At 40.9% G+C, this 22,823-nt stretch overlaps 1 protein-coding gene across 7 annotated transcripts in view; it reads right to left on the minus strand.

Annotated features, from left to right (window-relative positions):
- TNIK (TRAF2 and NCK interacting kinase) overlaps positions 1-22,823 on the minus strand; it is a 407,321-nt gene that overhangs the window by 51,351 nt on the left and 333,147 nt on the right. For all 7 annotated transcript variants that reach the window (XM_010835247.1, XM_010835246.1, XM_010835244.1 and 4 more), the window contains 3 exons: positions 14,607-14,771; positions 10,568-10,807; positions 7,913-8,019 (listed from right to left, as the gene is read on the minus strand). In XM_010835247.1, coding sequence (XP_010833549.1) covers positions 7,913-8,019; positions 10,568-10,807; positions 14,607-14,771 — 512 coding nt within the window. The remainder of the gene's footprint in view (positions 1-7,912; positions 8,020-10,567; positions 10,808-14,606; positions 14,772-22,823) is intronic.

Here is a 22,823-nt window from a genome sequence, read left to right on the forward strand (position 1 = left end):
AACACTGGAGTGGGTTGCCATTTCCTTCAGTGCATGAAAGTGAAAAGTGAAAGTGAAGTCGCTCAGTCACGTCTGACTCTTCGAGACCCCATGGACTGTAGCCCACCGGGCTCCTCTGTCCATGGGATTTTCCAGGCAAGAGTACTGCAGTGGGATGCCATTGCCTTCTCCGAATGGCTGCATAGTAGTCCATTATATAGGTGAATTAGTTCAATCATTCTTTTGTTAGTAGGTGCTTCCAACATATTGCTGGGACACATAATACTGAAATAAACATCTAGAGGCAAACAAATATTCACTCACATCTCTCGGGGAATTGGAATTCTTGGGTGGAGGGGCATGAACTGGGGTATGCATGTGCACATATATATGTATGTGAGCATATAAACACACAGCAGGTTTTCACCACAGTGTATGAGACTATCCATCTCATTGAATTCTTACCAGTCTTTATTATGAACAGCTAACTAACTTGCAAAAAATTATATTTTGCTGTTTTAATGCAGTTTTTAAAAATTACTGTTGAGGTAGAATAATTTTTATTCACATTTATTTGTTATTCAGAATTCCTCTTCTGTGAATTACCTAAGTTCTCAGCTCACATAGCTAGTGGTACCTTTGCATTTTTAAATTTCTTGCAGGAAATCTTTATATACCTTGGCTATTACCAAAGGGAAGAATGTTTGAAAATAATTATTAAGTGCTAAACCCAAGAACAGTGTTTATCTATTGGCAGGCTAAAAGCCCCCACTGGTTATAAACGCTACTCTATTATTCACTCTCACATCTTTACTACTCCCAAAATAGTGCATTTATTCATTCACTCAGCTGGTCTATACCGGGCACTGGGTCAGACCTTTGAGATACAGTAATGAACAAGATCCAGCTCGTGTCTTCTGCCAGTGTGGCCAGACACACACAGCGGTCTTTGTTCATGCTGTGCCTGCAGTGAGCACAGGGCAATATAGGAACATGAAGCAGACTCCAAGGCCACTTTTGGTGACCACAGGGGGTGCAGAGGCGAGGAGGCCACTGAGCAGTGGTGGTGGGAGGAGACTGAGAGGATTTTAGGATTTTGTTATAAAAATAAGCAGTATTTTCCAAGTTTCTTCTAAGCTCTTCCTTTCAAATTTATAAGCCATACTGCTGCTGCTGCTGCTAAGTTGCTTCAGTCGTGTCCGACTCTGTGCGACCCCAGAGACAGCAGCCCACCAGGCTCCCCCGTCCCTGGGATTCTCCAGGCAAGAACACTGGAGTGGGTTGCCATGTCCTTCTCCAATGCATGAAAGTGAAAAGTGAAAGTGAAGTCGCTCAGTCGTGTCCGACTGACTCTTAGCGACCCCATGGACTGCAGCCTAGGAGGCTCCTGCGTCCATGGGATTTTCCAGGCAAGAGTACTGGAGTGGGTTGCCATTGCCTTCTCCGTTATAAGCCATAAACCTCTCCATTTTTTCCTCTAGACTTCTGTACTGCTGGGCCTAAGTGGTAATTTAGTGAGATCTGAAATTCAAAGATCCTATCCACTGCCATCCACCTGCCAAGGGAGAAACATAGGCTCCTCCATGATTTCATTGTCTTCAGTTCCCCAAACAGAATTTCACTAACAGAGTCGTCATGGTGCTATTATTTTCATGCAGTGAGCTATCACATTAAAATGTAATACTATGCTTTCATTTTTCTCTGCCCATTTTAAGAATATCAAGTGGGAACCAGGCACTCTGTGCTGTGTTGGGTGTCAGATGCTTCACATGTAAATGTGAAAATAATATGGCCCCCTCCCTTGAGACACTTGCAGTTTGGCCCGTGAAAATCTGGCCACAAAATAGCATTGTTATGGCAGCAACTAAACCAAATAATTTCTTTCTGAAAACAAAAATATTTGGCTGAATTACAAAAATCCTTAAACATTGGGTTAGTGGAAGAGATGGCTGGTGATTCTGGAAAATGTAAACATATCACCATGATTTATTAATTTTGATAATATAAATGTAGATTTTATAACAATATTCACCTTTCAATTTTTTTACAGTAAAGGGGTGGCTAAGTCAACCCAGCAGTAAAAATTGACTGCAGGAAAAAGTGTCAGTAAACTTCAGGAAAACTTTCAAAATTCTTGGTATTTTTATGGCACTCCTTTGGGTAGTAATTAGCATTTAATTGATTGAGATAGATTTGGATCCATAAGAGAAAAAACCTCCCTCCTATTTGGAGAATATCTAATTATTATCTAGATAATAATTGGATATTATTAGATTATCCATAATAATATTTAGATATCTAAATATCTATAGTATATCTAATATAATATTCTAAGTAGAATAGCATGATAAATGAATGCTAATTCTGCAACATCTCACATTTCCAATATTTCATTTTTTCCAAAATAATCCTATTTAAATTCCTAAATAATAACTTCTTCCCTACTGTTCTCTTTTCATTAAACAGTAGTGCTCAGGAATTATTTATGTATAATTAATAAGTTCTAAAAAAATTTTTTTTAATTACACATTAAGGGTAAGGTTTCTTGGTGGCTGTTCTCATTTTGTAGAGATGTAATGTTCTTTGTATGACAAAAAAAACAACTATTGAGAGAATGGAGTTCTGTGAGCTCCGAGGACTTTGCCTGGTTGTTGCCGTGTGGTAGCAGGATCCAGCTCTTTGCTCGAATGCAGTATTTCTTTGATCATTTAGCCAAAACCTTTCCTTAAACACCTGCCTTTGTGAGACCATGAGGGATGGAGGAGAGTCGAGGTCACAGGACAGACAGTCAAGTTACAACATAATCCTAGCAATGAGACATGCAGTGGAGCCCACAGCCAGCAAGGCAAAACTCTACACGCTGTGCGAGCATCTGTAAACGGTAGCAGCATCTGGGGAATGCAGTGTAATGCAGCCTGGAGTGGTTGGTGCTGGTGCTGGGAAAGAGAAAGGACTTGATTAAACTTCAGAGGGGTGAGCAGCGAGGCTAGGGGAACAGTCTGAGCAAAGACACAGACCTGGGTTTTCCTGGGGCTCCTTGGTATAAAGATGACACCATCCTGGCTGAGTACCAAGTCTGTGTAGGAAACCCTGCGATAGGAAGCTTCTATAGCAATTCTCTTAAAGCCAGGCAGAAAACACGGGCCTCCCAGGGCCGGCTTATGAATGACTGGTCAGGACAGAGGCAGGCTGACCAGGGAGGAGGTTGTGGCCACGTTAGATGATAAAACCTGGGCCAGGGCTGTCCTGGGATGACAGAGGTGCCAGGGCATCAGCAGAACCAGCTGGAATGAGCCTGCGTCTCTGACTGGGGCTCAGGCCTCTTTTGGTGTGAAGCTAATTGGATCCCATGAGCATTAAACCCCTGATCTGGGCTTCATTAGCACAAGTCTATTCCCCCCATCCCCCCACTGGAGCTAACCAGTGTGGGTACTGATCTTAATAGGTTGCTATTTTTGCTGCTGGAGTCTGAAAGAAGTGTTTAGTTTCTATGTAATCACACATAGAAATAGGGAAAATTTTTAAATGCCTTTTCTACCTCATTTATTTTTTTTGGTAAAATATGAGTGTTTTGAGAAAATGTCACACTGCCATGTTCCTCTCTTCCTTACTATGGTGTCACCTGATCCGGCCTTGGGGCCAAGGTGCCTGAGATAAATACTCTTAGAGGGGATCAATTTCAGAACAATTCCATGAAATAATAGATTTCCTGTGTTTTTATGTATTAACCAATCCTATTCAGATCCAAATATGTAAAAACTTGAAAACATTCATATAGATTTCTTTAAATGCTAACTTTTGGTTCAGACATTTGACATACTGCAGACAATGCTGTTTGGTTTATAAAACACACAGTAAAAAGAAAATTATTCCATTTACTTGAATCACATTAAAAAGTCTAAACAGAAAATTAAGATTACAAAGTGATTTCTTGGCCCAAATATTTGGGCCAAGTCTATAATTAACTGGCTGCCTGCCCACATTCTTTTTCCTTTGTTCCCTGATGACACAGCCAATGAGAACACCCCAGCCATAAGCAGGTAGGTTTGGGATAGGCCAGAGAATCATTTTTTTTGAAATTAAGCATTCAGTCATTCAGTTTTGACTGGGTATTATTGGATTAATTAAAAATTTTTCATACTCTGAATGTATTCGCTTAATCAAATTTTAATTTGTTTTAGAAGAACACATGAATCAAAGTTAAATGTTAAAATGCATGGGAGGTTTTAAAACAGAAATTTAAAAAATGAACAAATCAAATCATAATTTAAACTCACCAGTTCACCTTGACAGTATAAGGCATTTGGGAATCCATACGGTATTGCAAAGGACAAAAATATTTAAAAGCAACCTTTTTGTGGCTTTATGGATGGGCAGTTATCTGACAAATGGTACCAAAAAATCTATAAGGACTTTATTAGAACCAATAGAAAAAAGGACAATCTCTGTCTTATCACAGTAATCCCCCCACCCCTCACCACTGGTGAATCACATCATTAGCAAAGATGATGGAAACAAAAGCTTCAAAAGTGCTGTATTTGCAACAGCCGGGACATGGAAGCAACCTAAATGTCCATCAACAGATGAACAGGTAAAGAAGATATGGTACATATATACAAGGGAATATGACTCAGCTATAAACAGGAACAAAATTGGATCATCTGTACTGATGTGGATGGACCTAGAGTCTGTTATACAAAGTGAACTAAGTCAAAAAGAGAAAAAAAATATTGTATATTAACATGTATGTATGCAATCTAGAGAAATGGTGCAGGTGAAACTACTTCAGGGTAGGAATAGAGATGCAGATGTAGAGGATGGACATGTCATGTGGACATGGGGGAGGGAAGAAGGAAGGGTAGGCTGAAATAAGGAGTAGCACTAAAATATAGACACTACCATGTGTAAAACACATAGCCAGTGAGAAGCTGCTCCGTGGTCTGTGATGACGGACAGGGGAGGGAGGGAGGTGACATATGTACACATATAGCCGATTCATACTGTTGCACAGCAGAAACTAACACAACATTGTAAAGCAATTCTCCTCCAATTGTGCACTGGGCTTTTCCCTCTTGAGAGGCTGTCCTGCAATCCCCAAACAGTCAAGAAGCTGGGGATGAAAAACCCCAAGAAGGTACAGCTGACCCGTCACTGCAGTGCAGCTGCGTAAGCCAGCTCAGGTGAGACCAGCAGGACAATGTTGAAGTCAAGCCATAGAATGGTGAGAAATCATAAATAGTTACTGTTTCAAGCCACCACATCTTGGCATGTTTTATTATACAACAGAGGTGAACTAAAGCCATCTCTAGCACAATAAATACACCAAATCCCGAAACGTTTCAAAATGCAATTCAATCTAGAGCTGCAGAGTCTGTGTCACATCTTTAAGTGCTGGTCACTTAGAGATATGTAATAGAAAGAAGCAGGATTGTTCTACATGGCAGAGATGGGGATTCTCCATCCCCCCTCCCCCGCAATGCTTTTGATTTTCATTGCAGGTAAATAATTATTACCGCTAAGTTCATTTCCTCCCTACCTTCTCTGTAAGCAGAAAAATGTTAGCTGTATTCACAAGATCTCCTTTCTTTGGACAAAATACAATGTTTAAGAAGTTCCAAGGGAAAAGCACATGTTTTGCAAGCCACTGACCATTTATTGGGCTTCCCTGGTGGCTCAGCAGGTAAAGAATGCACCTGCAATGCAGGGGACTTGGGTTTGATCCCTGGGTTGGGAAGATCCCCTGTTGGAGGGCATGGCAACCCATTCCAGTATTCTTGCCTGGAGAATCCCATGGACAGAGGAGACTGGCAGGCTCTAGTTCATGGGGTCGCAAAGAGCTGGACACAACTGAAGTGACTGAGCATGCATGCATGACAATTTATCAGTTATTTTGGAGCCTTAATGTCATTGAATTAGTATTTCAGAGGGAACAAAGGACTGCTTTTTATTTGACTAGAGAAAGACAATTCTCTTTCTTTTGGGTTGATAGAGGGAAAAAGACTTAAAGTTGAAATGATGCTTGATGTACAGAAACTAAAATTCTAAACGACTTATCTCATGAACACAGCCTAGAAGGCAGAGTTCAAAGGAGCAAGAAGCCCTGATAACTGGAGGCTTATTATCGCTTGGAGAGGAGGACTGGTAAAGTTCAGGCTGGCAATCCAGCCTCACATTCCTTTCGCTCCCTGGTCACAGTCCACACCAGGTGTGCTCAGTCCTGCTCACAACACCAGCTCAGCGTGAACCTGACAAGCTGCTGGACAAAAATGGCTCATTCAGAGCTTCTGCAACTGGCAACTCCACTCAGAATGCGCTAGCTTCTTTGCCCTCCAGAGATGAATGATCTTAGTACGGTTCTGTCTTATTTACAGACTGACCCCTTCCTAAGGCTTTTCATAGCATTCCATATTTTAGGATCTGTACAAATAGTCATAACCTTCATTTCCAGTCTCTCTTTCTCTTTGACTAGCAGGAGACTGTCCTCTTATGAACACAATGAAGAATAAAACAGTACCCCTAAGTTCCTTTTTATAGTCTCAACAGAGGCCATTTGCTATTTCAGCTGATCCTAAAAAGGAGTGTACTCATGAAACATGTGAGGGGAGTTTGATGAATGACAGCACCAAACAGCATCTGTTACCCCATAAAATCTGCTCTGATACTGTAAGGATATTGTTTATTTTCCAGCTTCTCTTCAGATCTCTACACCCACCAGTAGGTGGATGCAACTTCCTGATTGTAGGAATATACACGGTTGGTAAAAAATTCCAGAAGAGCAAAGAGCAACAGTGGGAGCATCACTGTATTTCAGTGATACTCCATAATGCCAGAGATGACTTCCTCGTGAGAACTAGTCCTTCTGCAATTTGCCAAACCAGGACAGCTCTGCAGCTGGTCACTATAGCATTTCTTTGCCAATCATTTTCTTTCTTTCTTTCTTTTTGGCTGTGTTGGGTCCTCATTGCTTTGCCGGGGCTCTTTCTAGTTGCGGTGAGCACGGGCTTCCCACTGTGGTAGCTTCTCTTGTTGTGGAGCGTGGGGTCCAGGCCTGCAGGCTTCCGCAGTTGTGGCTCACAGTCTCTAGAACACAGGCTCCGTAGTTGTGGTGCATGGGCTTAGGTGCCCCAAGGCATGTGGAATCTTTCCAGACCAGGTATGGCATTGAACCTGGGTCCCCTGCATTGGCAGGCTGATTCTTAACCACTGTACCACCAGGGATGTTCTCTTTGCTAGTTACTTTCTACTGTCTCAATAGTCCTCAGGGCACATTTCTTTCTTTTTTAAAAATTTATTATTATTATTTTTTAATATAAATTTATTTAAGTGGAGGCTAATTACTTTACAATATTGTGGTGGTTTTGCCATACATGGATCCGCCACGGGTGTACATGTGTAAATTGGAGTACTTTACAATGTTGTGTTAATTTCTACTGTATAGCAAAGTGAATCAGTCACACATACACACATATATACTGTCTTCCTTGGATTTCCTTTCTGTTTAGGTTACTACAGAGCCACAGGGCACGTTTCTTGACCTGATGCTAAAAATCATCTCAGATCAGGCCACTTTGTTTGGCTGGCTTCATCAAAGGGTCTCTGAGGTTAATGGTCAGGGGTACCACACCCAGACTTTATTTGTAGTTTTACCCCCACATTTGAAAACCTGCCAAATAAGGTAAGCCAGATTGGCTTCTGCATTGATTCTGTGATTCATTTGCTCGTTCATGTATAAGCCCACACTACACACTGGTTTCTGTGAAAGGCTACTGAAGAAATAAAGGACTTGCCTCTGGCCCACCAAAATTTACAGTCCGGGTGGCCAGTCAACATGCCTCAGAAGGGAAAAAAGAACAAAGATAGTTTTTTAGGAAAGCAGTAATGGCAATGGCAGGTGGGGCTCTTCCCTTCACCTTATCCATCTCCCTTCCCTTACCTTGCTCTGATGGGTTGAGATCCTAGTCTGGGTCCCAGAGCACTACCATTTCCAGGAGAATTCTTCCTTGCTAATGCTGGGGATATAGAAGTTGTTCTTTGAGGCACCTGAAAGGAAACCAGAATTCAGCAATATTTTCCATAAAATAACTTCCATGTGGTACTGCCTGAAATGCAGCCTACTCCTTTCCTAAGAGCCGCCAGGAGACATGGAATGACCAGAAACAGGAAAGAAACATCTCTAAAACTTATTACAAAGCTATAGTAATCAAAATAGCATGATACTGGCATAACGATAGACATATGAACCAGTAGAATGGAATTAAAAGTTCAGAATAAATAATAAAAAAAAAAGAAACACCTCAAAGAAATACTTAACTCCCTATACAAAATCAAAGGAAAGGCAATGAGGCACATTTTAGCAACCACTAATGAGTACTGCCTTCAATGTTAAAAACAAATTTAGAAACAGAGCAAGTGAATTACTTTGACATACAGGGCTAAAATAATTGCCCTCCTTTGCTGGCACAAGAGTGGTGGATACCAGAAATTTCTCTGGGGTATCACGAACTCAGTTGGCCATTGGAAACTGCATCTGATGACGGTCATCCAGATAAATGGAGTTCCATTTTTAACTCACAGCACAACTGATAAACAGATAAGGAAACTATGAAATCTGGTGAGAAACTAGGGTATCAGATAGAACTTGGGACATAAGCTCAGTGAGCTTAGAGAAATGACTGCAATAGGTCCTAAATGTTTCCACTTACTAACCAACTTGCAATTGCTAATTCAAAACAAACAAACACTGTGCTTCGGGAGGTCAATTTGCAAATGTAATAAAAAAATAGGATTAATAATGAAACTGCTGGAAGGTCTTCAAAAAACTACGTGAGTACCAGTTAGACTGTGAAGTACAGTAGGAAATTGTATCATTAGGTTATTGGTCAAGGGATTAGGTAAATTCAAGTGTGCCACATTTTCTAATGAAACTGAATACTGTTAAGTGCACCAAAGGAGTTCAACTTGAGGGGAGAGCAGAGGAGAAATTTTATGAAAAGTGACCAAGAGATGAAAATGTGACAGCTAGGTGGGCTAAACATTCTTCAGGTGCTTTGATGTTTCTTTTTTGGAGGTCCTTTTAAATTGGATTTATATTGGGTTGGCCAAAAAGTTCATTTGGTTCTAAAAGTAAAAGTAAGACAAACTTTTTTTCATTTTCACCAAGAACATCATTGAATAATATATGTACTAACAGAACGATCTTTCTGACCAATCTGATATTTTGTACTAGATATTTTAAAATTATGCTTTGTTTTGATATTATTGCTTAATATATTAAAGAATATTTACAATGAATACAAGTTTTCTTGGTTATTATAAAACATTTTAAGATAAAGACCTAGAAAGACGAGCCAGTGAAGTGATGCAGAATGACCAAATCAGTGCTCCCACCTGCTCAGTTAAATATTACTGCTATTTTTCCTTTTGTATTTGGTCACCTGAAAGAGTTGTCGAGAGGGTCTAATGAATCATTAAAACCTAAAACCTTTGTATTGATCTAAAGTTTTTCTTCCAGAGTTATGTGTGCCTGCATGTTTGAAGAGAATGGACCAATGACCTCAAATGTCTCCCCAGCTCTCCTGTCTGCTCCTCTTCCCATCCTGTTTTTCAGATTGAACTTTGCTCCATAAATAACCTTGCCTGATGCCATCCCCAAGACGAGAACAACAAAAAAGCCACCTATCAGCCAATTTCATTTGCAAAATCATGGAAAGTTTTTTGAGAGGAAGATGAGGAAAAATATTTGAAAACATCTGGATAAAAAGTACTATTTTTTTTTCTGGAATCAATAAGGGTATGGATCTATGGAAACTGCGAGGCATTCCATTTATCCCGGCTCCTCAGCTAAGTTCAGGAGAAAGGGAATCCTGAACCAGGAAGAATCTGATGCAACATTTCTCCAGTGTTTTGAAATACTTCAGGTTGTCTGTAGTGAGATGCACAGCCATGTGTTAGGACATTTGGAATGTATAACAGCTTGGTATAGGCAAAAACAAAACAAATGGAACCAAGCCAGTGGAACAATTGGTCATTTCACCCTACAATTTAATCCTCGGTACAACCTGGCCTAGAGGGAGCTTTCCTTAGTGGAACCAACTAACATATTCTAAGAGCGTTACTATTTTCTGAACACCTGTGATGTGGTTTCACTTTGTGCTATCCAAAATAGAAATAGACAAGTTCTTTACTTTTTAATCTGGAAATTTTAAATTTGTCTAGGTATAGATTAAGTCATCAACGAGAATATCCGTATTATTCTATTTCTCAAGATGGATAGTATTAATGAATAGTTTGGAAGGCTTGGGGTTGGGAGTTTTAATTCTGGATACAGGATATATGCTTTCAAGTCATTCAGTCCAGAGCCTCCATTTCTCTGGGGAAAATGGAGATCAGAGATGATGAATGACAATCTAAGTCTTAGCCTGGGAATGAGGAGGGACGAACACAAATTAGAAGGGACGGTGCTGTGTTATCATGTTCTTTGGTGCTATGAATGGTCTGCAACAGGGGTAATAATAATGGTAACAGTAATAGTAATAATAAACATTGATGACAATGATAGAGATGACGATAAGAACTCCAGTAATGTTACCTTTGGTGGAATGTCTTCTTCCTGTCGTAACCAAGAGCTTCGGTCAAACTTCTCAATGCGAGTGGGGAGAGGTGGGTTTTCAGAGGTGGGATCTGAGTTCTGGCGTGGCATCTCGACGCGGTGAGAGCTCACATTCAGAGCCTCCTGAAACCCAGACAGGCCCTTCGTGGGCTGCTCATGCACCGACTGGGAGGCGGTCAGGGCAGGTCCCTGGGATTTCACTGCTACCAGATGCGGGATCTAAGCATCAAACCAACATCACAGCAGCATTATTACAAGTAGTAGTAGTAGTAGTAGTTGCTCACTTGTGTCCGACTCTTTGTGACCCCAGGGACTGTAGCCCGCCAGGATCCTCTGTCCACGGGATTCTCTAGGCAGTGATTTCTGGAGTGGCCATCCCCTTCTCCAGGGGATCTTCCTGACCCAGGGATCAAACCTGGGTCTCCTGCATTGCAGGCAGATTCTTTACTGTCTGAGTCACCAGGGAAATGCAGATCAACTAGGATCTCATGGGAAGGGAGGATAAAATTTTAGGGAGATAGAATCAGAGCACATGGAACCCATAGAAGCTCTTTGCAGCATGCTTTTCAAAGCTCTCCCAAATTTCCTATTTTAGAGCTGGAGGGCTGGACCAGACTTGCTGGCAAAGAGTTAAATGATGGACTTGGGACTGATAAGAAGTCAGTGAAATAAGTGTCATGATAATAATGATTTCAGTGAACATTTATTGGCCAGCAATACATTTACAAGCACTTCTGATCATACAAACTTCCTCCTTTCAACCTCCTAACTTGGACTTCAGAGAGTGCTCTGTGAAACAAGAATCGCTCTCAACATCTTTCTTCTTATGAACTCATTAAATACCATGAGCTGGACACAATTATTCTTCTCATTTTACCCATGAGAATTTAAGGTATAGAGAAGGTAAATGACAACCTAGATTTCACAGCTAACATGTGCCAGAGTCTGGACTGTAACCTACACATACCCCTAATTCTAGTTCCCATGTTGTAACTCCACAGCCTAACTGCTATGTGATCCTGCTTTCTGGTGAACTGGCTCTTACCACCTAGGATATTATATATCTCACAACACTAGGATGTTTGTTTTAGAGTTGGAAGTCTCACAATTTGGCATGTATTGATATCGTTCATGCAGGGAAGAAATGCAGACTTTAGGTAGAAATGTTGCTTTTTAAGACAAATCATGACCACCTACAGTTCGGAGAACCCTTCACCCCTCACACTTCCTTGTTCGTGCTCACGTGAGCCTATCTTTTCCTCCAATGTGCAGGGAAGCCCCCAGGAGACAAGAGCCACATCAGACTTCCTCTCTCTGAGTCTAGCACCATGCCTGGCATATTGAAGGTGGTCAATCAATCCTGGCTGGGAAAACATCTAGAGTATTTTCTAAATTAAACTGTTAATTCAATAAACATTAATCTAGTATTTGCTTTGTACCAGGCACCTATCAGACTCTCTTGGGTCTGAAATCTCAGTGCCCAGACTGCTAGAGGACACCTCCACAGCCCTCCTCCACCAGCCTGGCCCTGTTCCTCCTGCGCTTGAGGTCTCATCTCTGGAGCAGCCTTGCCCCAGACTCTTCAGAGCCTCTTGATTCGGGAGCCTGGAATGTTGCTAACTATAGTTCCAAGGAAATCCTCAAAGTCCACTTCAGTTGAGTGTATGCTTCAACGAGAATAGAACTGTAACCAATCAAATTTATATTAAGGTTGTGTAGGTGTGTGCTCGGTTGTGTTCAACTCTTTGCGACCCCTAGGACTATAGCCTGTCAGGCTCCTCTGTCAGGCAATTTCCTGGCAAGAATACTGGAGTGGGTTGCCTTTTCCTTCTCCAGGGGATCTTCCTGACCCAGGGATCGAACCTGCATCTCCTGCATCAAAGGCGGATTCTTTACCTCTGAGCCACCAGGGAAGTCCATATTAAGACTAAATACCATTAAATATATTAAGCATTAACACAAAAACAAAGCCTGTCTTACAAATAGGTACCTCAGTGTTCATAAAAGCATGATTTGCAATAGCCAAGACATGGAAAGAAGCAAAATGTCCACTGATAAATGAATAAAGAAAATGTGGTATGTATGTATACGTATACATACACACACAAACGCGCACACACATATACAGAGTGGAATACAACTCAGCTATAAAAAAGAATGAAATACTGCCATTTGCAGGAGCACGGATGGACTCAGAGGTCATCACACTAAGTAAATCAAGCAGAGAAAGATAAATACCATATGGTAACACTTCTATGTGGAACTTAAAATATGCCATAAATGAACTTATCTACAAAGCAGACTCACAGACATAAGAACAGACCTGTCATTGCCAAGAGGAGGGGGTGGGGAAGGGATGGACTGGGAGTTTGGGATTAGCAGATACAAACTATTGTATATAGAATGCAAAAATAACAAGGCCCTACCGTATAACACAGGGAACTACACTCAATACCCTGTGATAAATCAGAGTGGAAAAGACTGGAAAAGAATGTGTATATATATGTGTAACTGAATCATATTGCTGTATAGCAGAAACTAACACAACATTGTAAATCGACTATACTTGAATAAAATAAACTTAAAGAATATGCAGTACAAAACACAAACCTACTTTGAAAGAGTCCCTTAAACAAAAACAAAAACTGAAGCTCCTGAAGAACGCTTAATTCAATTAGCTGTCTGTCACAGGATATCTACAGTTTCATTTCCTAGTCACTTTCACATAGTTTCTTAAGTTTTCTCTCTACTCTCTCCTTTTATAGGGAAAAACTTTCCTAAAAAGTCAAAGTGGGGTTTTTTAAAGAGAAACTTTGTGTGTTTTGAACTCATGGATGCTTAGGCCTGAACTCATTATATACAAATAAAAACAAAAAAGGCAAGATAAGCTAATTTGGCTAGTACTGAAGAATTTTGGACCTCATATACTAAAGGCAAACTTAAAATCAAGAATTCTTGATTGCATCTGCTCTGAAACTCCAGTTCAATAGCATTACATATATCAAAGGTGCCCTCAGAACACCTGTGGGAGTGTTGACACAGGTGGGCACCTGGAAGAAACTTGACACGTTTAGGTGAGAACTGCTGTGTAACCCCTCTTTTTTATGAAATTTCATCCTACATCTCAATTCCTACTTCATTTTTGGTATACACAATTTAAAAAATTCCTCTAAAACTTCCAGAAACTTCCCACTTATCTAAAAGTGAATAAATCTTTTCTTTTCCAAATAGCTTAAAACAGTGGTTCTGAAACGTCAACGTGTATCAGAATCACCTGGAGGCTGTTAAATTACAGACTTCCAGCCCCACCCCTAGAGTTGCTGATCAGTAGTCTGGGTTGGGCCTGAGAATCTGCATTTCTACCAAGTTTCTGGGTGATGTTGATCCTGCTGCCCTAGGGACCACATTTTTAAAACCACTGGCTTAGAAAACACAATTTTACTTCATCTAGTCCATTTAACTTTTCCAGTTTCAGGCTCATGTCAAAATTCCAAGGAACAAAAGATAATGTAACAGTTTATAGACACATCAAGCTTCCTTGGTGGCTCAGGTGGTAAAGAATCTGCCTACAATGCCAAAAACCTGGGTTTGATCCCTGGAGAAGGGAATGGCTACCCACTCCTATATTTTTACTGGAGAATTTCATGGACAGAGGGGCCTGGTGGGCTACAGTCCATGGGGTCACAAAGAGGTCTACATAAATTTTAGCTTTGGTAATTTTAACTCACAGGATGCCTGTTCTGGACTAGCAGGAGCTTCTATGGGTCTCTTGAGAGGCCAATTTACCAAGAAGTGACTTTGCAGTTAGCTTAAAGCTAAGAATGGGGCTTTTTTCCTTCTCTCTTCTCCCTCTGTCTTACACATTCAGTGGGGTCTCCTATCTTACTAGAGATTTGATAGGAAAAGCCATGATTTGGCTGGTCTGATACCCAAATCCATGTTACTATTCCCTGTTACTTTTATTAGACTTTATTGTACACCTTATTGAAAAACCCAGTGGAATGAAGGGACGCTGTACCTGGGGATCGACTGATCTGAGCATGGGGGGTGTCCGAGCAGGCTGAACCCCACTGATGCTGAAGGACTCCGACCGTGGGGGCAGGTTGGGGTCCGATATCCTGTTGGCAACCTTGTGAGGCATGGCAGGTGAACTCTGCCGGTTGAGCCTTGACCGTTCTTCTACCTAGAAAACAAACAAAAAAGAAGTGCTTCAATGGATAGAAGCTGATTTATTTCCTAGTAAGGATTTTGTGTAGTCACCTGCACAGCCATTTTGCATCCCTCCAATCAAATCATTTTAGAAAGTCGAAGCTCTATCTGCTCTGCATCAAAAATCTGCAGAAAGCTCTTTTCTGTCAGAGTAAATAACAGCATGGAAAACACATAGAATACTTAAGGCCTCACCCTTCCATTGCCCATTATCTCGTGCTACTCTATTGGCTGAGAATTTGGGACCTGCTTTTTAAGAGTTTCTCATGCATCAGCTGGAGCACTGTCCTGTTGACTGGTCACAAATCCAGGGCTCAGTCAGGGAGAGAGGCAACTATGTCAGGTATTACAATTGTTTGGGGAAAACAGAAAATTGCTTTGAGCTGACAAATCAGACAGGACGGGGAAGAACACAGAAGGGCTGATAAGAGGATGTGCCGAGCACACTCGCCCTCCATCGCTTCCTGCGCCCTACTCATGGGCAAGTGGGAGTCTTGCTCAATGAGCATGGCTTGTCTTAAACTGACTTCCTGTATCTTTTGTTTTCTCTTGAGGGCCTTTTCTTTGCAGGTGTCTCCCTTCCTGTTCCCTAAACTGCACTGCCCCGCTGCATTTTTGCCATTCCAGCCTGGACTCCACTCTCTCTCTCTTCCCTCTATCCTGCCTGTATTTCCACACATGGCGCTTTGTTCTTGCTTCTCCTCTCCTCTCCAGCCCTCTGGACACTTCATTCCCTTGTCACTCCCTTTTTTTGCAGAGTCTCTCTCAGCCCAGAGGAGATAACTGAACAGAAGTGCTTCACAGGGAAGGCTCAAAGGACCCAGGAAGGCTATCTTTATAAGCAAAAGTCACCCTTAGACAATCTGTGGCAGAGGACAAATTATAAATAAAAATGTAGATAAACAAAATGTACACTGCAAGACGTGACTTAAAATCTTCAACAGCTTTAAAAGGTCTTAGCACTTTTCTCCAGATCCACCTTGTCCTGTCCTTTATTTCTTCAGGGTCAATTTGACAGTCGTAATTTCCAAACCCATTGGGGCAATAATTCCACCCTGATGCCCATTAACTCTCTTCTGCTGACTCACTATCTTTGTGTTGTAATAGCCTGTTATGGAACCCACATGTGGGTCCTCAAGACATATTTGTATGTAACAGCTAAGATCCTTTATTCATTTTACTTCCTGATTTGAAATAAAAAGTCAAAAGGGCTCTTCTTTCCCATCCTATTCTGAATATTCCTAGAGGCAGACTCAGTCTCATACACAAAGTCTATTTTTAAAACTCTCAAATTAACTATAAACATGTTAACATGTTAAGATGTGCTACAGTAGAGGAAACCACCCTTCTGCCTCTACACAAGAGTCATCTGAACACCTCTTCCCTGGCCATGGCTGTGCATGTATGTGCAACTGACATCCAGTTGACTTTGGTTTTGAAATTCCATGTCTCAGAAGCTTACCACACACCAAATAAGATAATCAGCAAAAAACCAGGGATATAAACCAGAACATGTATACTTTGTGGAAGTATGTGTGTGTAAAAAGTATTACATCAGCAATAATTGTTTAGCTATTGTCTTGAGCAAAAGGAAAGAACAAAGCCAGCTTTGAGATGAGAACACAAACAGAAAGTCCTGCAAAGATAGCCCTAGATAAACTGAGACCAAGGCATGCAACGTATTGTTTTTTCCAAATACTAGACTCTTTGAGAAGAAGATGACTATTTCTACTGCTAAGTCGCTTCAGTCGTGTCTGACTCTGTGCGACCCCATAGATGGCAGCCCACTAGGCTCCTCCATCCATGGGATTTTCCAGGCAAGATTACTGGAGTGGGGTGCCATTGCCTTCTCCATGACTATTTCTAGACCACCGGAATTAGTCAAGTATTAGTCATTTTCTTATTTCTAGGGAAGATCATTAAATAGAAAAATCACATGTATAGGTACCCCTCAATATTCAAACCATTGCAGTCTGAGGTCAGAAATCCAAGAGGTTCAATTCATCTTCAGATATATAATTGTTTATCCAAACTGTAGCCACTTCTTACCAGATATTTACAAACCAAATATTGTAAGGAAGTTAAGATACCTGCCATTCTTAATTTTTTAGCCATAAAGTATCTTTAGATTGTTTTAAACCCACATTTAGAAACAGTACATTAAAAACAACAGCTGAAAAGTCTGTCCCCAAAGATCTCCATTGAACAAGGAAACCATTTTTGAGATGAAGAATTCTTTTGGCAACTGCCAGCAACAAACCTCCAGGAAAGGAAGCACCTTTGTCTCTAATAGGACCGTGGGCCACATACGCCCTAAAACCGTTGTTAGAAATGAGTGGGGCACAAAGAGGGATGCTGATTTTCCCAGGCAGTTAATGGGTCTGATTAGTCATGTGTGGATACCGTTTTGTTCAGTTGCTAAGTCATGCCTGACTCTTAGCGACACCATGGACTGCAGCACACCAGGCCTCCCTGTCCTTCACTATCTCCCTAAGTTTGCTCAAACTCATGTCCACTGAGTTGATGATACCATCCAACCATCTTATCCTCTGTCACCCTCTTCTCCTTCTGCCCTCAATCCTTCCCAGCATCAAGGTCTTTTCCAGTGAGTTGGCTCTTCGCATCAGGTGGCCAAAGTATTGGAGCTTCAGCTTCAGCAACAGACCTACCAATGAATATTCAGGGTTGATTTCCTTTAGGATCGACTGGTTTGATCTCTTTGCTGTCCAAAGGACTCCTAAGAGTCTTCTCCAGCACCACAATTTGTGTGTGGATATCACTATTGTATTTCTAGTAACATTGCCTATGCCTTCTCTCAGTTCGTTTACATACTAAATCCTACCATCAGTATGTTTCAGTCTTTACCATCGTAAAATATATGGTATGAATAATCTATTGTTACACTCTGCAGATTATTTCAGGATGAACCCAATGTGATGAGATTTCCTGGGTTGGAATTTGTCCCAAGAATCTGAAAATCTGTATAAGTGTAACAGTGAGGCATCAGGCTACTCTGTCTCAAGAAAATCTTGTCCTAAAGTCTTCAGGAAGATAACGCTATCTGTTGCTTTTGCACCAAAGGAACAGCGTGAATACTGGAGTAAAGATACCAAATCAAACATCCTAGTAACTGTTTCAGATGGACAAAGGTCTGTCCTCCTGATTCATCACATCTTATGTTTACTAATTGAACACTGAGTGAGACACAAGAGGTGTTTTCCTCCAGATTAAGAATATATGTGATTAAAAACTGGGTTTCAATGGAGATATATTCTTCCTTTTATGATATGATTTAAAAAAAATGAGTCTTCGCTTCAACCTCCTGCTACCAAGAAGATGTAAAATATCTTAAGTACCACCAAAAAAGTGTTCTAGTAGCATTGTATAAAGAATGTCAAGATGCCATTCCATAACAACAGCAGACATCTGTTAGAAAGGAGTTCATACTTGATGGGATTATCAACAAATATAGAGAACTACATTAGGAGAGAAAGATCAATTTTACCATAGAATCAGGCTTTTTTCTTATTAAAAGAATCATTTTACCATCAAAACTAAAGTAACTTTGAACAGGTTTGAATCACTTCTGCAGAAATGCTATATTATTTATTACAGCATTACAGGGAAAAATAAAAAATAACTGTGGTCTCAGAAATAAGATTCCACTCCAGGCAGGACTGTGTTACCCAGTGGGTAACAGAAGACCTGAAAATAAATGTGTTGATTACAAGATTTAAAAAAATTTTCAAAATAAGTAACCATGTTGAAACATGTATACAAGTATAAACATTACATCAATGTCAACTGTTAAATTGTTTTGTGCATTTGAAAACAATTTACAACTTCTAATGTCTCACAGAGCAATAAGAAATGTTATCTGCTGAGAGATTTCAAAACAAAATCATAGAAGTAGTTTTTAAAATGTTGACAACAAAATATATTTACTGTCATATGGGTGTATTTTAATAACACTTTATTAAATATATGACTGTAGGGTCTGTGGGAGTCTATGTAGGTCTTCGAAGTCCTGCTTAAGAGCTAGTATATGGTGAATTGGACACAACTGTATGGGAAATTTTCCCCTCTAAGTGGACAAAACATTTGATTTCTGTCTTTACTGGCAGTGCTGGAGGAAGAGAAAGAAGTTAAGATAAAGAAGTTCAATGACCTTTAAGTCCTCATTAGGTATTCTGATCCTGCACTCACTGGGCACATGAAGAGGTGAGTCATGCTGTCTTTTGGCAAAACCACATGGGAAGATGGTTACTGAGCAAGACTGGGGCTATCCCTTCTCTGGGGCACCTTGGAGGACAGAGGAAACACTCATTCCTTGTTGAGTTTGCTCAAATTCATGTCCATTGAGTTGGGGATGCCATCTAACTATTTCATCCTGTCACGTCCTTCTCCTCCTGCCCTCATTCCTAGGGAATGCTTGAAATGTAGTCTTGTCAAAGATAAGGCCCTGGGGTACTTTACCAAGATCTACTCCTAACCAAGGATTGCACAAGAAAAGTATAGATCCTCGTGTGAATGGACAACTTCAAAGTACAGAGGTCAATCTTTAGCAGGCTGAGATGAGAAATTAACAAGTGTGTATCCATCACTGGAGAGAGGTAAGTGGAGGAGATGGGAGATGCATGTGAACTGCTCATGTGAAATCCCAACCAGAAACAACAGAGGCAAAACACTTATTCCTTGTGGTCAACAACAGCCTTTGGAGCAAAACAGAAATATGTTGACTACTTCATTTGCAGTTGTAGAGTGCCTACAGTTTCAATGGCACATTCACACACGATTGCCCAGGATCCTCCCAACTTTGAGAGAGAAAGTACAGATGGGTAGGCTACACCCCAGGAAGGCTAGGACACTTCAGGGTCACACAGCCTGGAAGTGGAAGAATGAGAACTCAAACGAGCTCTTTCCTATTTCCTGCCAGGTCTGTTTCATGCTAAATCTTAAGAGAGATAAACAGAAACTAAGGAAAGATGGGAACAGAGCTGTAAACTCTCTAAATATTTATATGAGAGCTCATATAAAATAACTCAAATAAAAAGAAAAAAAAAGTATCAGTGTAGAGCAGAGAAAACAAGTGGAGAAGGAGTTCTTATATACAGGAATTTCAAAGCCCAGTGAACTGATGGGATATAAAGAGACATCTTGGCCCATCATTTGCTAAATAAAACCATGACCAGATGACTGGCATGTATTACAGAGAAAGAACATGATGAAGTGTTAAAAAAAAAAGGAAAATGCCATCTCATGCAATACTCATAGATAGAGCATTCTGTTGCTGCTGTGTGTTGGTGAAAATTAAAAAAAAATATATTGTCAGGCCCCAATAATCACAAGCCATTATAAGAAATAGGAATCTGTACCATTATAAAGAAAAGGGCTTTAAAAGAAAAGGAGTATCCATCTTTCAGAAAGAGCCAGTGTGGGAGGTGGGGGGCGGGAATCTTTAAATTTTGCTGATGTTTAATACAGTATATCATATTGATGTTTTTACAGAACAAATCTGACTTACATTCCATTCAAAAATGGCAGAGAATTTGAAAGGAGTGAGAATGTCCACTACCTCTCCTTTTGATGGAGACATTGGTGTTCCTTTCTGGCTGAGATCTGAAAATCAAAGCTAATGTGACATTTAGGACAACCAGAATACTCAGGAAAAGGATAGAGAGAAGAGTTCAACAAGATTTGCCAACAATTGAGTGTTTCCATTTGTTCTCGATACATCTGACAAATTAATAAGAAAGGAAATGAGAAACATGATGACGACTTATGTTTTACAAAATGAAGGAACAAAACCATGAAGGATGAACCATTGTAACAACATTACACTGCTAATGAAAAAAATGCAGATTTACTATAAGGAAGAGAAATAAGTGGATGGAAAAGTAACCAAAGAAGGAAAACTCAGGATGATGAGAAGGTGTGTTGGTGATTTAGCTGCTAGGTCCTGTCTGACTTTTGTGACTCCACTGACAGCCTACCAGGCTCCTCTGTCCATGGGATTCTCCAGGCAGGAATACTGGAGTGGGTTGCTATTTTCTTCTCCAGGGGATCTTCCAGACCCAGGGACTGAACCTGGGTCTCCTGCATTGCAGGCAGATTCTTTACCAACTGAGCCACCAGGGAAGCCCAGAAGGTATAGAAGTGAGTTACAAATCAAATACAGGAGCAGATTACAAAAGAGGCAGCTGTAAGTGGAAGACAGCTGGCTGGTGTCTTCAAAGGCACATGGTACAAAAAAGCTCAGAGCCTCTATCACAGGAGACCATGCCATTGCTGCCACCTCATCCTTGGTGAGGATATTTTCAAGTTTATATCCTGGCATTTGGAAAAGAAAATGGTCCCTCTTTTTATACCTCCAAAAGACAGTTAAACCTGGATTCTTTTTATCGATTGATAACTAAAACACTGCTGAGCTAGAAATTCTGTCCATATCTAAAGTCTTGAAATGTATTTTACTGTTTGGCTACTTTGAACTTCACCTACCTCCCTACTATAAGAAAGCAAAGAAATCTGTAAATAAAGCTCTAGAAGAAAAGTTCATACATTGCTGATAGAAGCACTGAAAGATCTAGACAGTAAGGATCCTTACAGTCATTTTTATCCCCATCTTAGGAAGTGGGTGTTAAAAAAATGATGAATCAAACTCAGGCTGATAATCATTTGTTTTTACTTGTATACCAGTTGCTACAATCCCCAATTTAGCCCTGTCATTCATTCTATCATTTAAATGTTTCATCTTTCTTCTAAAACAGGAACACCCACTCAAAGACTTGGGAACTGCTTCATGAAGAGATAGGTGGTTAGTTGGAAGCTGCATTATGTTAACCACACCCAGGAAGATAGGATTAAAAACAAAATCCAAAAAGAAGGTGACCCTAGTGGTAAAGGATCTGCCTGTCAATGCAGGAGACAGAAAAGATGCTGGTTCGATCCCTGGGTTGGGAAGATCCTCTGGAGTAGGAAATGGCAACCCACTCCAGTATTCTTGCCTGGGGAATCCCATGGACAGAGGAGCCTGGTGGGCTACAGTTCATGGGATTGCAAAGAGTTGGACACGAGTAAGCACACAGGCACACACACACATGTCCAAAAGTGCATGAAGCCCAGAAGAAGAATACCAGCTATCAGGAAGCCAGAGACCTTGGAAGATGTCACCCACCAGAGGTGGGCCAGACTTAGGATGGCCTGGGAACCTCACATCAAGAGTAACTGATGACACAACCATGCTGTTTGTACACCCATTATCTAACTTTTCTTTACACTAGGAGCCTGGCCGAGAAGCACAGGGGAATTACGAAGTCTAGAAAATTTCCCTCGTGATATCTGCAGAGATGCACCCCCAGGAATGCCATGGCTCCTGAAACCTTGGCGCCCTTGAATTAGTTCTGAATAGAGAGGACAGGCCAGCCAATTTAACGATGAGGACAGATGGTAACTAGAAAACAATGAAGTTAAAATGTTTAAGTGAAAATAAGAATGTGCTGAGTAGTGGTGAAAGGAAGGAAGTGGAAACTGTTTGACGTTTCTTCCCCTTTCCTGGTACATTTGTGTATGAGGGAGCTGTCCAAGGGAAAGGAGATTGTGGTATACTTTACAAGGCATCCCAGTCCTCTCCAGGTGGTGTCTGGAGGGATCTGTAGGTGTTCCTTTCCTAAACTTATGCTTGGGGCTGGGAGCACTGCAGGACAGGTGGTCATGCATTCCAGAGAGGCCATTTAACGATGCAGCACTTCTTGGAGGAGACGAGCTACTTGTATGGACGCATGAGTTCATGCCCCGAGGTCCACATGGGTCTCTAAGGCCCTTCTTACTTGCAGAAATAGACAACTTGGGGCTCATCACTTTGGAGATGTTTGGAGAGGACACACAAATGACTTGGGGCCCTGACTCTCGAGGTGGGCTACATCCTTGGGAGTGAGATCGCTTTCTTGATCTCACTGTGGTCCTTGAAGGTCCCTGAGGCTTCAGGTGATCTTCAAGACCAAGTCTCATAGGATAAGCTGTTTCATCC

Source organism: Bison bison, unplaced genomic scaffold (genome assembly GCF_000754665.1).
Source record: "Bison bison bison isolate TAMUID 2011002044 unplaced genomic scaffold, Bison_UMD1.0 scf7180017864040, whole genome shotgun sequence".
Lineage (NCBI taxonomy): Eukaryota > Metazoa > Chordata > Mammalia > Artiodactyla > Bovidae > Bison > Bison bison.